Source organism: Tursiops truncatus, chromosome X (genome assembly GCF_011762595.2).
Source record: "Tursiops truncatus isolate mTurTru1 chromosome X, mTurTru1.mat.Y, whole genome shotgun sequence".
Lineage (NCBI taxonomy): Eukaryota > Metazoa > Chordata > Mammalia > Artiodactyla > Delphinidae > Tursiops > Tursiops truncatus.
In genome coordinates, this window is record NC_047055.1 from 1,904,454 (window position 1) to 1,924,244 (window position 19,791).

Sequence of the window (19,791 nt, forward strand, 5' to 3'; positions counted from 1 at the left end):
GAGACAGAAAGGGAGAGACACAGACACAAGGGCGGAGGCCACGTGAGGAGGGAGGCAGAGACTGGAGAGATGCGGCCACAGGCCAAGGGACGTCTGGGGCCACCGGGAGCTGGAGGTACTATGGTCCTGGTGACACCTTGATTTCAGACATCTGGCCTCTAGAATCGTGTGAGGATAAAGTTCTACTGTTTTAAGCCACGTAGGTTGCTGGTCATTTGTTACAGCCGCGCCAGGAAACCAACCCAGCTGGTGTGGAGAGAGGGCTGGGGGAGGGGGAGCTCAGTAGGGGGGTGGGGGCTGAGGAAGGAGATTAAGGTTGGCCTGAGTGGGTGGGTGGGAAAAGGTGGCCTTTTTCCTCTCAACGTTCCCAGCTCTCTCAAATCATAGCGATTGTCTGACTGTAACAGAATGCCCAGAGTAACTGTCTGTCACTAGCTTGGGCGTCCCTTTGGTGTTCTACATGCCTGACTCCTGACGCACAGTTTCCTACTTGTGGAAGACACAAATGAAACGTGGGAAGCCACTGTGAGCTGGACATTCAGCAACATTCATTCAGCAAACATTTATTAAGCTCCACTGCGCTGCCAAGCTGCAAAGTCGAGCAGCAACCAGATCCCCAAGGGCTGCTGGGCCCCTGGAAAACCCTGGCACGAACAGCCCTCATGCCCTCATTTCGTGCACAGCATTCCCTTCAGGGCTCATCTGTAGGTCTGGGAAACTCTGACAAACCTGGATTCGGGTTTTACGAACACTGACATTGAACCCCACGTCTTCTCCAGTTGGGAGACACCGATGTGAGCTCCGGTAAGCGATCCCCCCGCACCCGGCCCCCGCCGCGGCTTGGCAGACAGCCAGCTCTCCCCGTCCTGAACCACGCTGGGCCACCAGCCCGGAGGCACACCTTAGTCGGACCGCAGGGACTTGTAGCTCAGGGGCCGGGGAGGGTGATATTTTCGTGCCCTGATCTAGGACTGTTACGTCACTTCACCCTGGAGGAGTAGCCCCGCCGGTTCCGGTTGCCGCCGTTCGGCTCCCGAGGGCGGAGCGTGAGTCTCCAGGAGGCGGGGCGTCGGCCTCCCGGGGGCGGGGCCTCGGCTCCAAAGGAGATGTTTGCTGCATCTAGGGGACAGGGCGGGCGCCTTCGGCCTCTGCGCTTGCGCTTGAGCTTGAGTCTGCGTATTCGGCCGGACCCGCCTTTGGCGGACAGCTGCGCTACCCACCCTGGGGCGGGCGGGCCGGCCTGGGCTGGGCTGGCTGGCGGGCTGGCGGGCTGGCGGGCTGGCGGGCTGGCGGGCGGGCGGGCCGGCCGGGGCGGGGCGGGATCTCCGCTCCCGCCGTGAGCACCCGGGGAGCCGGCCGCCTCGCGTCCGGGCCCTTCTCGTGGGGGATCTGGGCCCGTGGGGCGGGACCTCATGGAAGCAGTTGGCCCGGGGACCTGCGATGGAGGGGATGCGGCACTGGGCGCGGAGGGGCGGCCAGCACCCGAGGCGAGGGTGCACTTCCGAGTGACGAGGTTCATCATGGAGGCAGGTAACCACGGCCGGGAAGAGGGCGGGCCCCGCGCGGACGGGACGTGGGAGCCAGAGCCGCATTGCTGCACTTTCACCCAGCTGGCCCCAACCCGCCGCGGGAGCACCGAGCAGGCAGGCAGGGGCTGGCGTAGCGGGGATCCGCTTCCCGAAACATGGGACCCGCCAAATTCGGTGCTGGCGTGGCTGAGCGGAGGGAAGAGATCGGGCCTGCACTGCCCTAGCGGAGGCTGGGAGGCTCGGCTTAGGGGTACCGGCCTCTGCCTTTCCGCCACGCCCTGCGTACTAGGCTTTGCGCTGCGAGGCATACGCGGTCATGGCCATTTCATGGGCGGGCGCGTGGGTCCAAAGAGAGGATGTGGAAACTAGAAGGCCCCAGCTAGAAGGTGGCGGAATCGGGGCGCCCGCATCTCGACTGAGTGTGCCGCGCCTTCTGACACACACACCTGCCTCGCAGCATACGGGGACGCTGGCACCTGGTCACACGGAGCCTTTTGGAGCATATGCCCTTGGTGAGGCTCCTGACAAACCTTGTTGACGAGGTCCCATCACATCTGGGACCCAGGGGCTTCCCTGGTGGCGCAGTGGTTGAGAATCCGCCTGCCAATGCAGGGGACACGGGTTCGATCTCTGGTCCGGGAGGATCCCACATGCTGCGGAGCAGCACAGCCCATGCGCCTAGAGCCCGTGCTGAGCTGGGCCTGCAGTGCTGTAACTAGTGAAGCCGGCGCGCCTAGAGCCCGTGCTCCGCAACAAGAGGAGCCACCGCAGTGAGAAGCCCGCGCACCGCAATGAACAGTAGCCCCCGCTCGCCACAACTAGAGGAAGCCCACGTGCAGCCACGAAGAACCCAACGCAGTAAATAAATAAATAAATATACAGGGAACTCTGGCAAATTTAAGTTTAAAAAACAAACAACCCCCCCCCCCGAAAAAAAAACAAAACAAAACCACTAGGAGCCAGGGCGCAGCTCACGTTTTGAACCCGGCCAGGGCATCCACACCGTGGTGTTGAGTGCTCTAACTCCGAAGGCGAGGCGATGTAGCTAATTGGATTCCGGTAGAAACACTGTTTCCGTCAATAGTGGTTTCCTCCGTTGTTGTTGATCTTTGTTAATTTGTATGCAGTCTGCCGAAGAGGGCGATCTTTGTTACTTTGTATCCATTCTGGCGAAGAGTTCACTTTCAAGTCAAGGTGGGCAGAGTCTGGGGAAAATAGTGCAGGACCATTAATCCCAGTGATTTGTACATTTAATTTCCAGGAAGTTTTGCAAAGTGTATAAGGAAGGATGGCAGTGCCTCCTCATATACCCCCTACATCTGCTTGGAGGATCCGTGTGAACCAGGCAAGCATGCTACTCTTTGAGGGTTTGCTCTATAAAAGCAAGACTTGGAGGGTCATGTGCAGTAATACCACCTAATCTGACATCTCTGAGAATGAGGGGTCCCATGTAGGAACTGTCTATGAAACTGAAGTTTAAACCTGGAAATGCTAAAACCTAAATGCTAAAAGCTAATGCTGAAGTGTTTTGCATATGCCCTTGCCCTCTGTGTGAGGCTGAATACCGGTCCTCCAAAGATTTCCCCATCCTAATTCCCAGAACCTGCGACTGTTACCTCATGTGGCAAAAGAGATTTTGCAGATGGGATTAAGCATCTTGATGTTGGGGAGCTATCCTAGGTTATCTGGTGGGCCCAATATAATCACACCCATCCTTAGAGAGACAGGCAGGAGGAGTAGATAGGCCACGTGATGATGGAAGCAGAGTTAGAAGATGCCGCACCGCTGGCTTTGAGGGTGGAGGAAAGGGCCGTGAGCCAAAGATTGCAGGCGCTTCTAGAAGTTGGAAAGGGCAAGGGAGTGGATTCTCCTCTGGAACCTCCAGAAGGAAGCAGCCCTGCCGACACCTTGAACTTAGCCCCCTAAGACTCATTTTGGACTTCTGACCACCGGCATTGTAAGAGAAAGAAGTATATGTTGTTTTAAGCCACTTAGTTTGTGGTGCCTTGTTACAGCAGCTCTGGGGAACTAATACACCTTTTTAGGTAGAGGGTGTTGAACACAATTTGAATGATTGTCGGCTGTTCTCCACCTTCTTTCAGTCTGTGGGATGTCATTTAACCTTCCCTTTTTAACCCTGGTCGTTGTGAATTTGTTTTGGTTCTGTGACCCAACGCGGTGATTTCCCTAGGAGCTGTCGGGGGGATTTAGCGCTTTAACCCCTACATCAAACCATCATGCTCTGGTTTTTGAGTTCTGTTCCCTTTTCCCTCGAGCCTGGCTGTGGCCTTTCTCCTGCTCTGCCGGCAGTTGCCTTTGGCAGTCACCCTGCTTCGCTTTTCTTGCCTTTGCTAACCTGTGGATCAGTAAACCAGTGCTGAGTATAATCTTAAACTATGACCTCAGGACTCGCGGCACCTGTTTGATACTCAGAGGCCTTTTTTCCTCCTGTCACATTGGCAGGATTTTGGTTAGGTGAGCTGCAGAGGTGGGGGCAACCTCTAGTTAAATGCCTGCTAAGGTGGAAACAGACACACAACTTGTTCCTTTTCAAGATGTGCAGAAAGGGATATGCCAGGTGCAGTAGCTTGAAGCCTTGCTTCTCCTGGCGTGGCCTTGAGGCTTGGGAGAAGCGTGGAGCCCACAGAGCTGCTGAAGGGAATGCTGCACTTCAGCGTGACCCCCAGGGGCTTGTTAGCACGTTAGAGTCTGAGAAGCTCACGTCTAAATCCCTCAGGTCGAGGACCCAGTGGAAGGCATGGCAGCCCCTGCCAGCTGGGCCCTGAGCTCTCGGTCCTGTCAGAACAGGGATGTGCACCCTTAGGGCCCAACCTGGCGGCTCCCCTCACACTTTGCAGGGGGCGAGCCCTGGATGAAGCACTCCCCTGCCTGCCTGCTTTCTCTCGGTAGGTGTCAAGCTAGGGATGCGGTCCATCCCCATCGCCACCGCCTGTGCCATATACCATAAGTTCTTCTGCGAGATCGACCTGGACGCCTATGACCCCTACTTGGTGGCCATGTCTTCCCTTTACTTGGCCGGCAAAGTGGAGGAACAGCGCCTGCGCACTCGTGACATCATCAACGTTTCCAACAGGTAGCCGCTTCTGGTGTCCCCGTGAATGGGAGGCCAGAGAAGGATCTCACTAGGCCCTGCCCCCCCTCCTGTCCAACTAAGGAGGAGGCACCTGGGTGGCCGTGAACTGGGGCCGGGAGCAGTAACAGCAAAGGCAGGGGTGAGCCAGGAGCCTAGGGGCACCTGTACGAGAGAAGCTGGGGCCAGATTTTGGGGAACCTCAGAGGCCAGATGGGGTGCAGAGCGGGGTGGGAAAGAGGGTGTCCCTAGCGTCGCACGCGGGCACAGCTGGAGCAGAGTGTGTATGAACAGCTGATTCACTTTGTGATACAGCAGAAACTGACACACCACTGTGAAGCAACTATAGTCCAATAAGGGTGTTAAACAATAAATAAAAGATCAAATTCTATTCTAAAAAAAAAAAGATTCTCGTGGAATCTTGGACAGGATGGGTGGAACCAGTTGGGTTCTGGGGCCGCTGTCCTGTTTAGATGGTGTGGAAACATGGTCAGAGTTGCTCAGGAATGTCTCTCGCAGAGTCCTGGGCCGGAGCAGCTGTGTTCCTGTTGGGGAAGGACACGGGGGTCCAGCCGGCTGGGCGGGCTGTGCCGAGGTCCTGGGGCCTGGGAGGAAGCAATTTATGGAAAGTTAGTGCGTCATAGCCTTTCCAGGAACTCTAATCATTAGGGGAGAAAACTATTTTGTGCTGCTTCTCTTTTAAGAAACAGTTAACAGAAAAGCACTCCCCACCCCGTAAACATGACAGGTTCACGGTGTACCTCGAAAGAGTAGGAGAAAAACAGGGGAGGGAACCGCGGAAGGGCAGCTGGAGTCCACCTGTCATTGCCAGGGCCCCAGCAGGGAGGGTGGGCGGGCACGAGGGGAAACTGGGGGGCGCTCTAATAGGACGTTGGCGCCCGGTGTGGTTCTGTGGGGAGATTGGAAGAAGAGGGAGGGGCCGGGAAGGGTGAGTCAGCAGCAGAGAACTGGGGTCACTTGAGTGTGTATCCCATTCCCGCACAGCCTGGTGATCTTGCATAGGTGGGAGTGTTGTGGACGAATAAGGTGTAAATAAGGACACAAAGATCTGGAATGAAACAAAATGGAAAGCTAAAATACATTTACATTTCTGAGGGCAACATTCTTGTGTTCAAATGCCTTCCTTGGGCCCTGAGTGAGAGCCCGGAGCATCGCCGCCCCGGGTGCAAAGACTGTTCCTCAGGAGACACTGCAGAGAGCCCATCTTTACACTCGACGTCCTGCTGAGGAGGTGGGACAGCCACGGGGCTAACGCTAGAAGTGGCCGTAGGTGGAGAGTGGTTGATGGTGACCCTGTGCTGATCAACAGCACAGGGGCCCTGGCGTTGCCTCTGGGTATCCCACGACTGGGGGCTCCTGGGGCCACCCACTTCTGCCGTCAGCTGTGCTGTTTCTCTGCACAGGTACTTCCACCCGGACAGCGAGCCCTTGGAACTGGACTCGCGCTTTTGGGAGCTCCGGGACAGCATCGTGCAGTGCGAGCTGCTCGTACTGCGGGTTCTGCGTTTCCAGGTCTCCTTCCAGCACCCTCACAAGGTATGTGCTGGGGGGGTCGCCGACAGTTCCCAGAGGCACGAAGCTATTTGCAGCCCCCTGAGCCTGGAGCCACGCGGGGCCCTGGGGAGAAGCAGTGACCGGCTCGGGCAGCCTCGCCCGTCACCACTCTCGGGGTCCGTCAGGCAGCTCTAATTGCAGCTGCTGCCTTTCCGCCCGCGCGGCTGTGGCTGCAAGCCAGGATCCGCGTGCCCTCTGAAGCCCGTGCCCGTCCCCAGACCCGTATGAATTGTTTGTTCACTGAGCCACGGGGAGGCAGGGCCCGTGTCCTGACCTGCCGAGTCTCTGTGCCAGGAGTTGCTGCCCCGCCTCAGAGCTCAGTGCCAGCTCAGCTGTGTGTACGAACCCACGAGAAAAGCCTGGTCACTCACCGTTCACAGCTAGGAGTGCGTTCGTCCCAACAGAAGAATTGCTTCAGAAAGCAGCAGAAGGGGCACGTGAACCCTTACAGCACTCGGAAGGACCTGTGGGCGGCTGGAAAGGTGGCCTGCAGAGAGGCGGGTGGGGGGGGCTTGGGACGTGTGCCTTCCCGACCCCCTCCCTAGTCCCAGAGCCGCTGGTGGAGATTCCAAGCCGTAGTGTTTTCTGTCGGCGTGCGGTGCAGGGCTGCCCTCCTCGGTGGCACTCCCCGTGGGCTCAGGAGAGAGTGGTGTTCGGGCAGAGGGGGAGCTGACGGACGGCCGAGCTGGCCCTGGCGCCCCGAGAGCCAGTGTCCGGTGTCTGGCTGGCCCCCAGCCTCAGGCTGGACTGTGGGTGCCTTGCCCTGTCGTGCAGATCGGGACGCCGTTTCTGGAGTTTTAATGTTTGAGCTGGGCCAAGGGCATGAGGAGAATGATCGCTGATGGTGGCCGGCACAGGGCCACGTTGACGGAGAGGGACAGTGGCGGGGTGGCCATGGAGAGCGGCCGAGCGGGTTTTGGGAGCCGGGCCTGGAGGCTGAGAGCAGGCGGGCCTGAGGGGACCCCGGCGGGGCTGGAGGTGAACCTGGCAGGAGGGTGGGGCAAGGCCTGTGGAAGGCACTGGGGCTTTTTTCCAGTGACACTGGGAGGCGATATCCGATCTGTGGTGTACACACATCGTGACGCTTAGGGGAGAGTGGCTGGTGGGCAGACAGGCCGCAGACTCACAGTAAAGGAGGCAGGTGACGGGGGGCCAGCTGACTGGCGTGTCTTTGCAGTACCTGCTCCACTACCTGTTGTCCGTCAAGAACTGGCTGAACCGTTACAGCTGGCAGCGGAGCCCCGTCTCCATCACCGCCTGGGCCCTGCTGCGCGACAGCTACCACGGGGGGCTGTGCCTCCGGTTCCAGGCTCAGCACATAGCCGTGGCGGTGCTCCACCTGGCCCTGCAGGCCTATGGGGTCGAGGTGCCCGCTGAGGCCGAGGCCGAGAAGCCATGGTGGCAGGTGAGGTGACTGCGTTGGCAGTCCCCCTTGGCGTGCGTCCCCCTCTTCTCTGCCTGAGGTCCCTGTACCTGGTGTCACATTTCTTTGTAGTAATGATCCACAAAGAAAGAGACGGGCTACTTGGGAACCTTGAAGCTTGAGGATACTCTGTCCTAATAGTGTAAGGCAGGCTCTCGCCCTCGACACCGTGGACGTTCAGGGTCGGATGTAGGAGCAGGACAGCGCCAGACGTTGCCAAGTGCCTCGGGATAGGGGTCGCCCCTGGCTGAGAACTACTGAGCCAACCAAGCACTTTTTTTGAACTGAGTGGGAGCTCGTAGATCCGAGGTTAATAAGTCTGGCTTCACGTCAGAAGATGTACAGGGGGTGCTCTAAAAAGACAGCGGTTGGTAGGTAGGTAGATAGACGATGTGTGGATGGATAGGTGATGGTGGATGGTGGGATGGAGAGATGATGGAAAAGGAGGTAGTTGGATGATAGATGGGTGGGTGGATGCATAGATAGATAAGACAGATGACACCCCGCCTCCCCCAGACGTACTGAATGCTGAGAGCAGTTTGTCGAGAGCTGGGTGAAGTGTGTCTGTCAGAAAGGCTGCAGTCCTAGCGGGTTTCCCTGGGTAGTCCCACCGTTCCTTAAAATGGGATTTTGACATCATTCTCCGTTTTTCCTTTCCTGTACTTGAAGTTTGCTGGCCCTCTCTTCATGATACCTTTGTCCCTCCTTGTCCTACAGTGAGATTCCATGTAAACAGACTTTGAGGTGACGGAAGGCTCCTCCTTTTTGGGCACCACCCCTCCCATGCGAACCCACAGTGGCTGCCTCCCCCTTCCTGAGGCTCCCTCCCCCGGCCTGCTTGCCCTTCCTGGGAGCTCACAGCTTCTTTCTGTGATTCACTGTCCTCTATTGCCTGTCTGCCCCCCAGCCCCCCACCCCACCCCAAGGCCAGGGACCTTGTCTGCTTCATCAGCTGCCCCACGCCCAGTGTCTGGGCAGGTGGGGGGCAAAGGGCGGCTGCGTGGACAAAAGCATTGCTCCGTGCCGGGCTTCTTGGGGACTTCCAGATCACGTGAGCCCAAGGTCCCCACTCTGTTGAATCAGGTGGCGGCGCAAGGGGCCGCTGCTTCCCGGCCCGTCCCGGGCTGCTTTCCTCTGTGTGTCCTCCCTGCTCTCCTTTCTCTTCACTTGCTCCTGACGGTGACCGGGGCTGGAGCTGCCGCAGCATCCTCTGCCTCCCGCTCTGGGCCGTCAGCCCTCACCGCTCGTGAGAGGAGAGCACGGGGAGCAGCTCCGCCACGGGCCTCTTTTCTGGGTGACACACACGTGCCCAGCAATCGTCCTCCTGGACGAGGCCGCCCCTCTGGGCGCTACGCCCGCGCTTCGCTCGCTCTTGTCTTTCCGGGTGGCTCCGAGTTCCGTGCGCGGGAGCGGCCGGGCATCCTTTGGGCATGTGAGGGCCGCTTGCTTGGTGCTGAGTGGCTGCTGACGAGCTGCTGCCTCTAAATCGTGAGACATTCTTGCTGCTCATCTGCTCTCAGCCACCACTTCTGTGAAGTCACCTGTCTGCCCTCGAGCGTGGCAGCGGTGGCAGCGGGGTGGCCGTTTGTGCCCAGGTGCTTCGGGCCTCTGGGTGGCTGAGGCTCTGGCTCAAAAGCAGTAGCGAGTTGCAGCGGGTGTCGGAATCCCCATCTTTTGGAGGCCGAGTCCTGTTCCGTGGTGTGGCTGGGCCGCATCATGTCGGTTCGTTCCTCCATGAGGGACATTTGGATTGTTTCCAGCTTTTGGCCCTGGACTACTTTTTTTTAAAAAAATATTTATTTATTTACGTGGCTGCGCCGGGTCTTAGTTGCGGCAGGCGGGCTCCTTAGTTGCAGCTCGCATGTGGGATCTAGTTCCCTGACCGGGGATTGAACCCGGGCCCCCTGCATTGGGAGTGCACAGTCTTAACCACTGTGCCACCGGGGAAGTCCTGGCCCTGGACTACATTTTAACGGTCATTTCTTGGCTTGGGGACCCTGACAAGCAAGCCTGTATTTCTTTTCTTTTTTTTTTTTAACATCTTTATTGGAGTATAATTGCTTTCCAATGGTGTGTTAGTTTCCGCTTTATAACAAAGTGAATCAGTTATACATATACATATGTTCCCATATCTCTTCCCTCTTGCGTCTCCCTCCCTCCCACCCTCCCTAACCCACCCCTCCAGCCGGTCACAAAGCACCCAGCTGATCTCCCTGTGCTGTGCAAGCCTGTATTTCTGAAGTATTTATTTTCCAACCGGAGTCCAGGGGGTGACGGCTGATCTTCCTGAGCCAGAGGTCGAGGGAGGGACTGTTTCCAGGTCACTATCTCCCACCTGAAGTGACAGCCTGTGGAGAGTTCACGCTTCCTTTGGTGGCCGTGCAGGAGGGTGGACTCAGGTCCAGCTTTTGCCCTAGCTCAGCCCTGGGCCTTGACCTTCGTGGTACCTTGATTCCCCAGGCAGCACCCCCCCGGCCCGGGGGCCACGGCATCCAACCAAGTGCTCCTTGTTTGGCTTTTTACTTGCCGTGTCATCAGGGGTCCCCAAGAGCATCCTCAGACTCGCTGTGTTGCCGGGAGGACTCACAGAGTTCAGAGAAGCCGTGATGCTCGTGGTTATGGGAGTTCGGGTTAGTTACTGGGGAAGGGTACAGCTTGAAATCAGCAAAGATAAAAGGAACGGAGGACAGGTCCAGGAGAGACCAGATATGAGCTCCCAGGTCCCTTGGCCCTGGGCAAACCGAGACCCTCTCGTCAGGCAGGGGCCTAGAGTTCCCCTCCCAGGAGCCAGGCCAGGACCGGACCTTCCTTGGGAACGTGCAGAGTTAAGCCCTCTTCATTTGGGCCCCTGGGGACTCACGTTGCAATTTTATAAGCTCCGTGGCACAGTCAAGTGGCGGTCTGGGGACTTCCCTGGCGGTCCAGTGGTTAGGACTCCGTGCTCTCACTGCCGGGGCCTGGGTTCAGTCCCTGGTCGGGGAACTAAGATACAGCAAGCTGTCCAGCATGGCCAAAAAAAGAAAAAAAGACACGTTGTGGTCCAGGCTAGAGAGCAGGTCCACGTGCTCCCTAGGGGTTGGCCTAGGGTAGAGTGGGGTCCAGGAGACCTAGCCTATTTCTGGAAATGAACTCCCCACCCCTGCTGCCATACCCAGAGACTGTGGGCCTGAGAGCTCCAGGGGGAGGCAGGAGCCTGTCGCCAGCTTCCCATGTAACCCAGGGCAAGTCCCCTCTCCTGTATGAGTTGGATGGTCACCACAGCCTCTTCCATCTGGAATGTTCTCTGCTTTGTGATCAGCCTGGGCAGGCTGGACCTGAACCGGCTGTGCAGAGAGCCACCCTCGTTTCCAATAGCCGAGTCCCCATGCCATCCCCCACCCCTGTGCACTGTGATTCTGTGCTTAGTGGCGGGTGCCTTGTTTAACGGAGAGGGAGTCTAACCGGAACCTGTTTTCCTTCTCCTTTCTAGGTGTTTAGTGAAGACCTTACCAAGCCAATCATTGATAACATTGTGTCTGATCTCATTCAGATTTATACCATGGACACAGAGATCCCCTAAGGCCCTGGTCCAGGCCTGCCCAAAGAGAAGTCCGTGACGCTCGGCAGCCTGGGGATGGTACCGCCACAGGGCCGTGAACGCCAGCCCCCAGAGGACCCGCTGGAAGGGCTGGTGAAGGCGATGACTGTCCCCGGCAGCCGTGGTCTGGACAGTGACAGGAGCCACGCCTTCAGCGGGCGGGCTTGAAGTTCACCGCGAGGGGCTGCCGAGGCCAGGCGCCGCGTCTGCTTTTGTCCTTTGAGAGGACCTGACTGCCGTGGAGGGTGACGTCATCGGAAGGAAAATCAGAGAAAGGATGGGACTGAGCCCCTGGGGATTTTTTAAAAGCCTGATTTATAGAATGAATGAATGTGCAACATAGATGGAACTTTATTTTGTGTAATAAAAGATACCAATGAACTGGGACACCCGGTGTTTCCTCTCTAGCCCGTGCTGCCCTGGGGGGTTTGTGGGTACCATCCAGACTCGGTTTCCCCTCAAAGGCTCTCCAGGTGGAAGTGCCTGGGGTAGGCCCTCCACCACTTCCGGAAGGCAGGGTGGCAGAGCGTGTGCCCGTGTCACAATGACGTCCCCTAGAAGGGCCCACGTGTCCTCCCTCCTCTGCTGGGACCCTTGCAGGGCTTGGCAATCATTCTGCTTGGCGAGTGAAGTTTCATCTTGGAAAGAGGGGTTAAGGAGTATCATCTGAGTTCAAGAAGACCAAAATGTATCTAGAAAGTTACAACTTTTTATTAAGGCCAAGACAGTGAGTCAAGATGCCGAGTCTAGGGACTCTCAGAGCCGTGCCCCGCCCCCCGACTCCCACTCAAATGGCACTGCTTCGGGAAGGACTGCTCTTGGGCGTGCCCTGGGGGAAAGAGGCCAGCCTGGGCGGCTGGTAGGACGCACGCTGGTAGGACCATCCTTCAACACATGATGGCATGGGGGCTGGGGGACCGTCCCAAGCACTTCACCACATTTGCGAGGTTGTCACCAGGGGAGCGCAGGCTCTGGCCACTGGCCACCATGCCCTCTGGCACCCACAGGTATGGGGGCTGGTTGGCACGCCCAGGGTCCACTGGGTGAGGGGCACAGGGAGGGGCCGCTCATGGGTGACAAGTCAGGCAGTAGGGCTTGCTTGAGTTTGCAAAGTGATTGTGTTATTTGTCTTTAGGGTGAAGGATATGAGTAAATGTCCCCTCTTCCACTGTGTCCTTTCCAGCTCAACGGGGCACCTTTGATGACAGAGTCTGTGCCGGAGCACAGGGCCGGGGCTCTGAGCGCAGACAGTGGAGGGTGAGGGGCCTGGCTGGTGGGCCTCTGAGGGCGGCCTCGGCTCTCTTGCCAGTCCTTTCTGCCTCGTGCTTTTTAAAAAGCACCTTGCCTCCATCACCCCCTTCCTCCCCACAGGCTGGGCCCAGCTGCCCCCCACCCCGGCCTTGCCTGCCCCATGTGACCTAGCACTGCCCTTGGTGTCCCCACCCCAGCCGAGAGCCACCGTGCTTAACAGGGCGAGCTCTGGGCTGCGGGGCTAACAGCAGCCTCTCTGGAGTTTCTGTGGCCCTAAGTTTCCTCTCGCGATTACCAGGTATCAGGCAAGTTCCTCTCTCTCGATGGGACTCAGTTTCCCACTATGTGAATCAAGCAGGTTGGACCAAACAACTTCAGACTGTGACTGCTCGTTGCTATTTAAAATCCCTCCACCCATGTGTGTGCCTGTCACACTGCCCTGGGGACTTGCTGGCTCTGTGTGCTGGCCTCTGGGCCTGTCAGCTCAGTGCTTGTCACTAAGGGGTCATCTGTGTGTCTTCCTGATGCCGCTAAGGCTGTGAGCCCCACCTTCAGTGTGTGTTGTCATTGGAACAGAGATAAGGACAGGTATTGGGACGTATGTGACACTTTTGAGGAATACGTGACACGGCCAGCTGTGCTTTGTAAGGACAGTTCGGCCACAGAATATGAATGAAAACCTGGTGCAGGGTGGTTTCCTTTTGTTTGCTTTGGCTTCCTATTCCTGAGGCTCTTATAAAAGATATACAACCTTCCATCTCCTTTATTTTAGGTTCAAAAAGGAGAGATTGAGATAAGATTTTCTAGAACCTGAAGCTTCCAGGAGCTTTTCATTCCGGAGCACGTCTTAATTACTGTAAAGTGATAAATGTTTGATCCTTCCTCGGCCTGTCAAGCCAGAGGAAGGAGGGGGCAAAGCAGGTTCTGTGTGGGGCTCGACCCATCTCTTCTTTTCCAGCTGGGATGGGGAGTGGTGACCCCCAAAGACACGTTCACGTCCTAAGCCCCGGAACCTGTGGATGGGACCTTATTTGGAAATAGTCTTTGCGGTGTTGTCAAGGTAAGATGCGATTCTACGGGAGTAGGGTGACCCTAGTCCAATATGCCTGGTGTCTATAAGAAGAGGAGAGAGACACAGAGATAGGCCTGTGCAGAGGGAGAATACCAGGTGAAGACAGACTCACAGGGACAAGGCCCTGCAACGACGGAGGCAGAGACTAGAGCGATGTGTCTACAAGCCAAGGACTGCCGGCGATGCCAGAAGCTGGAAAAAACTAGAATCTTCCCCTAGAGGCTGCAGAGGGTACGTGGCCCTGCCACACCTTGATTTCAGACTTCTGATCTCCAGAACCGGGAGAGAAGAAACGCCTGTGCTTTAGCGCCCCCCATCTTCCGGTTTGTGGTACTTTGTTACAGCAGCCTAGGAAACGCACACGTGGGCCTTCCCCCAACTCGTGGCACCCACCCCCGTTCCCAGGCTGCCAGCTGGTAAAGATGGCGTCCGGCTTCGTGTAGGGATGGGTGTTATAGTACCAGTTTCTTCCCCTGGGAACCTGGGTCATATTTGATAGTGGAAGTCCACGGAAAAGAGAATTCAGACATAAATGAATGCGATCTCTCCAGAAGGTGCAGCTGTCTTGATGTGGCATTTGGCCCAACCTAGGCTTGCTTAGAGTGTGATTCGAGGTGGCTTGTGCGTCAGTGAAGCAAGAGCTCCTGTATTTGTCCGTCTGCTGTTTTCTGCCACTTGTCTCTGGCCGTCTTTGGAAGCATGGACTCCGGTGGTTGGAAGGGAACTTAGAAGCCATTTTGCTCGTTTCTTGGCGGCTTCCCTGGAAAATGCTTTCTCTGGCACTGCCAAGTCTACAAGGGTGACGTGCAGAGTCGGGGAATAGAAATATGAGGAAACAGGACGCAGGGACTTTTGGCACCATTGCCGCGGGAGTCATTTGCAAACCTTGGGCCAGAGCTGCCTTCGTGGCTCTAGTGGTGCGGCACGGCTGTCCCCAGCACGGGTGTTCAAAGACGCCTAGTGAGTGAAGGAATGAACGGGGCAGTGACGCTCGGAGCAAGTGAATGAGTGCAATAATGGGCTTTCTTTCCATGGCTTTGGTTTAAAGAGGAAATCTGTGATTGGAACCCTTGTGCACTGCTGGGGGGAATAGAAAACGCTGCTGGTGCCGTGGAAAACGGTCTGGCCGTCCCTCCAAAAATTAAACAGAAGATTGCCATAGGATCCAGCAATTCCACTTCCAGGTATCTACCTAAAAGAAGTGAACGCAGGGGCTCAAATAGGTATTTGTACACCCGTATTTACAACTGCGTGATTCACACTAGCCAAATGTGGAAACCACCCAAGTGTTCATTGAAGAATGAATGGACAAACAAGATGTGGTCCATCCAATCAGTGGAATGTCAGCCTTAAAAAGGAAGGTCGCTCTGACACCTGCTACAACATGGCTGGACCTACAAGGCATCATGGTCAGGGAAATCAGCCAGACACAAAGGACGGATACTGTATGACTCCACTTGTATGAGCTGCTTAGAGCCGGCAGGTTCCTAGGGACAGAAAGTAGGATGGGGGCGGGGCACGGGCTGGGGGAGGGGGAGGGGGGCTAGTGTCTAATGGGGACAGGGTTTCCCTTGGGGAAGACGAACGGTTCTAGAGATGGATGGTGGGGATGGCTGCACACCAACCTGAATGTACTTAATGCCGCCCAGCTGGGCGCCGAAAAATGGTTAACGTGGTAAACTTGATGTTATCTGTACTTTTCCACAATAAAAAACGAAGCCGTCTGCATGTGTGCCAGGGTTCTGGCATTTGGGTGGCGTTCCCTGCTCCCACCCTCCTCTGAGGATGCCACCCTGGAGATTCAGGTCAGGCCCTTCCAGGTCAAGACAGTTTGAGGCCCACCATGCGAACCTGACCCCACAGGGTGGTCGAGCCCTCTCCTCCTTCCATTAGGATTGGCAAGGTGGCCACAACCCCAGGGGAACCCCGCTGCCCCCGGGGCTCACCCCAGCTTGGTAAAGGGAGGAAGACACTTCTCTTTAGGTCTGGAGGAGAATTCACCAAATAATAAATCACACACGTTACCCAGACTGAGATTGTGGGAGCCTTTCATTTTTTTTTTCAATACACAGAAATTTTGGTCTATTCTTTAAATTAGGAAATTCAACTACAGACTTTAAATTATTATGTATCTGTGGTCTTCCTCATTAAGATATTTTTGTTCATCTTTATAACAGGCAGATAAAAATGTAAAACAGATTTAATAACTGAACACAGTTGACCAAGCCATTCCATATAAGATAATGCTTTAGAGAGAGGGGCCTCCCAACGAGATGGGGCCCCTGGCCTGAAGACACACAGAAATGAGAGCAGCGATCTGCACCCCACACCCCATGGAAAGGCAACCTAGGGACTAAACAATCGCCGTGTACAGGAGGCAACTTTGGACAGCAGCAGCAAGGCTTGTGTCTACAACAGAGGATGAAAAGAAGCCCGTGAGCATAGCATTACTCAGTGTATATTCTTCAATTTAAACATTTCCAATTTCAGTTCTTGTTTAAGAACACACAGACCCTCAACAAATTGAGTTGCCCTGTTTGTTGTTGTTTAAACAAGGACATTAGGGAACAATTTACAAATGGGTAACATTCTCAATGTGCCCTTTGGAAGAAAGGGATGGCTTTAAGTTATCGGTAGCTGGCATTTGAAGTGGGATTTGCTTTTCTAACCAAAATTCCTTTGCCCGGGGTGACATGGCATTAATGTTAACAGCGGGGACCGGGACGCCGCCTGCCCGGAGGCACACAGACACAAGTGGAGGCAAGGCGAGCCCTGGCCAGGGGCTGTGGGATGGGCACGGGATGGGCGAACCAGCCTTGCCACTGGTCCAGCTGCTGCTCAACTGCGGAGCAAGCCCCTCCACCCCTCAGCTCCCAGCTGTCCCCCAGCGGCTCAGCCCCAGGACCGAGCGACAGGCACCTGTACTAGCCGTGGCTGGACCCCAACCTCCTCCCTGCAGAATGTGAGACAGAAGAATTCTGAAGGTAAAAGAACCTCTGCTATTTCTGCATTTCCCACCCCGGTTGTCGCGCATTCAAGGAAAACTGAGGCTTGGCACGCCGCGTGCCCACACTGCCAGGAGAGGCTCCCGAGGGAACCGTCTGGGGAGCCCAGGCCCAGCTCTCCCCACCTGCAGACCAGGTGCTCGGCCGATGACGTGGCAGAGCTGACCTCCTCAGCCTTCCGCACTCGCCATTATAGCGACAGAGACGAGGGACCATCGCTCCCAGGGGCTTGGCCTCCCCAAGGTCGCCGTAGGTGTCTGCAGCCCCAAATGCATGCCCTTGAACGAGAACACCAGGATCCGAAGAGTGCTTTGCGGGTGGTGACTGAGAACCTTTCCCAGTCGCTTTATGGGCGTCTCAGCGACAGCTTCTTGGCATTTGCCAAAGCGGAGCGGGAGTCCAGGTGGAGGCGTCCAGGGGGCTGGGGTCTGCGCTGTGGCCATGCCGGCTCCTCCTGGGTTTGGAGGGAGCGTCTGTCTCCGCTTTCTTTCTGACTCTCTGCATTCTTCCCCACCTCCACCCGTGGACCTGGCTCTCCTGGGGCCAGGATTCCGGATCATCCCAGGAGGTCAGGCACGGCAGGTGGCCTGGCTTCGTGCTCTTGAAGTTGGGGCTCTGACAAAGAAATCCTACCCACTGGCCAGATTGCAGGACTTGGAATTGGAGTTGGAACCAAAGGAAACCGAAAGCAAAACTCCCCCTTCGGCCTACTGGAGGGAATCATTCTCGTCAATACTTTGGTATTTTCCTTTTAAATAAAAATTCCATCGAATGGTGTTTTTTTCTCTATAGGCAGGGGTCTCAAAGTGCAAATGTTCCAACTGTTCCAACTGTAATCGCTCCGGCCTCGCGCCTGCCTTCCCAGGAGCTGTGCTGGGAGTACGGAGGATGGAGGGGACTGGGGGGAGGGGAGCAGTGCGGGGGAGGGGCGTCCCAAGCAACCAGAAGGATATTCTTGCAGTCTAGTTCCCTGAAAAAAACCCTGCCGCGATAAATAATGAAATCTCAAAATGAAAACACCCGATAAGAGAAATGGAAATATCATGCCGTTAAGTAGTTCCTTATCCTTTAGATACGCATCTGGTCCTGTGTGCACGGACACGTCTATACGCGCACACACGTGGCTACGCACACATGCACACACAGGCTGACTGCACGCGTCCTGGGGAGGGGGTGCTGGGCCGGTGGACCATCTGGGTGGGAGCATCCTTCCTGCAGAGCGGTGCTCGCCTCTGGTACCTGTGGATCCAATTGCTCTGCAGCAGGTGCCACGAAGCTCTCAATAAACCGAAACCGGCCCTCTGCCACACTGCACAGCCCGAACAGGGAACATCTGGTGGAATTACAGTGTTCGTTTAAAAAAGCTTCCATAGAAAAAGGGGGGAACACAACTGTTCTTGGTCTCTCCTTCCTCCTCCTTCCCCTTCCTGGTCCTCCTGAGTAAGAAGCCTAGAATGCATTGGCTCCTGGCAGGTGCCTTCGGGCATCTTCAGCGGCCTGGCGGGGCCCTCCTCGTGGCCGGTGCCCTCGTCCGGCCCGCCCGGGTGCGTGTGTGTGCGGGGAGTGCGCGTGCCGTGCCGAGAGCAGTTCTGCTTAGAGGGACGTCTCCACGCTGTGGAGCGGGCTCCCGGGGCGGGAAGAAAACACTGACGAGGTAGCTGACTTGGTGCCGCGCGTAGTCAGGTAGACGCCGCTGTCTATGGCGTTGTTGTTCTGGTTGGGGGAGGGCGGGGGCGGGGCCCGCAGGCGCTCCTCGTTCTCGTCCACGTCCGTGTCATCGATGAGCGGGATGTTGTGGGTGTAGTCATTGATCAGAAACTCGGGCGTCGCCATGAAATTATGGATGGAGGTCTTGGATTCGGGTTTCTCCAGGCCTTCGTAGAGGGAGCTACGGAATGCTTTCACCACCCGGATCTGGAGGGGGAGGGGGAGGGCCAGTGAGCAGGAGGGAGGGGGGGGGCGAGGAAGGAAGAGGGAAGGAGGCCATCAGCGGTGAGTGCAGCCCACACCCACGGCAGGGGTCACCGCATGACAAACGTCTGTCCTTTGGAACAGAACAGTCAGAGCCCTCTGCCCCGCTGCGGTCTCCCTCCCGTCACCTGATGCACATGCGGGACGAATGGCGGTGGCTTTTCTAGGCTGACCTGGGCAGATACTCTGGAACTCAAGAGCAATGGATTCACGGGACTCCTGACTGCTCCCTCCTGCCCCTTCCCCTGCACTGAGTGGGGGGGATTCCAACGTGGGAGCCCAGAAAGATGACTGGGCAAAGGGACAGTGCTGGACACTGGGCTCTCCACTTTCTCTTTCCAGAGAGTCCGAGGAACTTTCTGGCAAGAGAAAGCCCCCAGCCTGTGGGCACACTGCAGGCCTTTCACGCGTTGGTTCCCCTCCCTGGCTTCTCGGCGCCCTCTCCCCTGTCCCCCGGCTCCTGTGGCAGCAGCCCGTGCTGGCCAGGCCCAGACACATCTGCCCATCACTCTCCGTGCTGCTGTGTCTCCATCTTATTTGATCCCCCAGGGGCCACCTGCCCCTCTTTCTGGGAACTTCTCCTGGCTCCCCTGACACTGCCCCTGTCTGGCCCTCCTCCTACCTCACCGGTTTCTCTGTCTTCACCTCCTCCACTGCTTGTGACTCTGTCCCAGAGTGCCCAGAGCCCCGGCCTGTCCCTGTCCCCCTCCTCCCTGTGCACACCCCCAGGCTCACCTCCTCACCCTGGCCACAGCTCTGGGCTCATCTGGCTATAACCATGGACTGCGGCCCAGGCCCCTCATCAGAGCTCCAGGCCTAAGAGCCTACCAGTCCCCCATCTGGAGGCATCCAAGATGGAAAATGGCCCCATTTTTAATTTACACCGACCAAGCCTGTCCTGCTCGGATGCCCTGATTCACCAGGTGGATGTGTTTGATCTGGTCATCATTTCCCTTCTCAGACCGTTCCGTCCTGCATCTCCTGCCATCAGAGGCCCTTTGTAGTCTGCCGATACCCGCCTCTCCAGCCTTTCTCACCCTCCTCATTTTCACTCTCCAAACCACACGACTTCTTTCAGACCCTGGAATTTGGTTGGGGGCCATATGCTTCCCCCACTCACATTTGCTACACCTTGTTCCCTGGCTGCCCCACTGGCATCTGCAGACCTCAGATCAGCACAAGTGCCCCCTGGGGAAAAGCTTCCCACAATGCCCTGCTCCCCAGCTACCGAGGCCCCAGCTGAGCTCAGGCACCCCTGACCTCCGCACCTCCCACAGGACCCTGCTCTCAGAACTAG

The 19,791-nt window shown here is 56.8% G+C and overlaps 2 protein-coding genes across 25 annotated transcripts in view; one reads left to right on the top strand and one right to left on the bottom strand.

Moving 5' to 3' along the window:
* The first annotated feature begins 1,113 nt into the window (after window positions 1-1,113).
* On the top strand, window positions 1,114-11,582 carry CCNQ (cyclin Q). 13 transcript variants are annotated; one of them, XR_012329331.1, is made up of 6 exons: window positions 1,114-2,041; window positions 2,791-2,874; window positions 4,440-4,623; window positions 6,045-6,177; window positions 6,490-6,677; window positions 7,373-7,511. XR_012329331.1 is itself a non-coding variant. In XM_033849349.2 (6 exons), the coding sequence occupies exons 1-6, from the start codon at window positions 1,413-1,415 to the stop codon at window positions 11,175-11,177; spliced, it is 837 nt and encodes a 278-aa protein (XP_033705240.1). In that variant the 5' UTR covers window positions 1,121-1,412; the 3' UTR covers window positions 11,178-11,582. The 13 variants fall into 13 exon arrangements, 12 of the variants coding, with proteins under 12 accessions (XP_073655520.1, XP_073655521.1, XP_033705240.1 ...); XM_033849349.2 differs by lacking the exon at window positions 6,490-6,677 and adding an exon at window positions 11,088-11,582 and having other exon boundaries at window positions 1,121-1,530; window positions 7,373-7,600; XM_073799414.1 differs by lacking the exon at window positions 6,490-6,677 and adding an exon at window positions 11,088-11,582 and having other exon boundaries at window positions 1,363-2,041; window positions 7,373-7,600.
* A 6,534-nt stretch (window positions 11,583-18,116) lies between these two features.
* The window catches only part of ATP2B3 (ATPase plasma membrane Ca2+ transporting 3), a 39,978-nt gene continuing 38,303 nt past the window's right edge, over window positions 18,117-19,791 (bottom strand). For 11 of the 12 annotated variants that reach the window (XM_073799633.1, XM_073799627.1, XM_073799634.1 and 8 more), the window contains one exon: window positions 18,117-18,437. In XM_073799633.1, the coding sequence (XP_073655734.1) occupies window positions 18,117-18,437 (321 nt within the window). The remainder of the gene's footprint in view (window positions 18,438-19,791) is intronic. The other variant, XM_033849434.2, reaches the window with a different exon arrangement.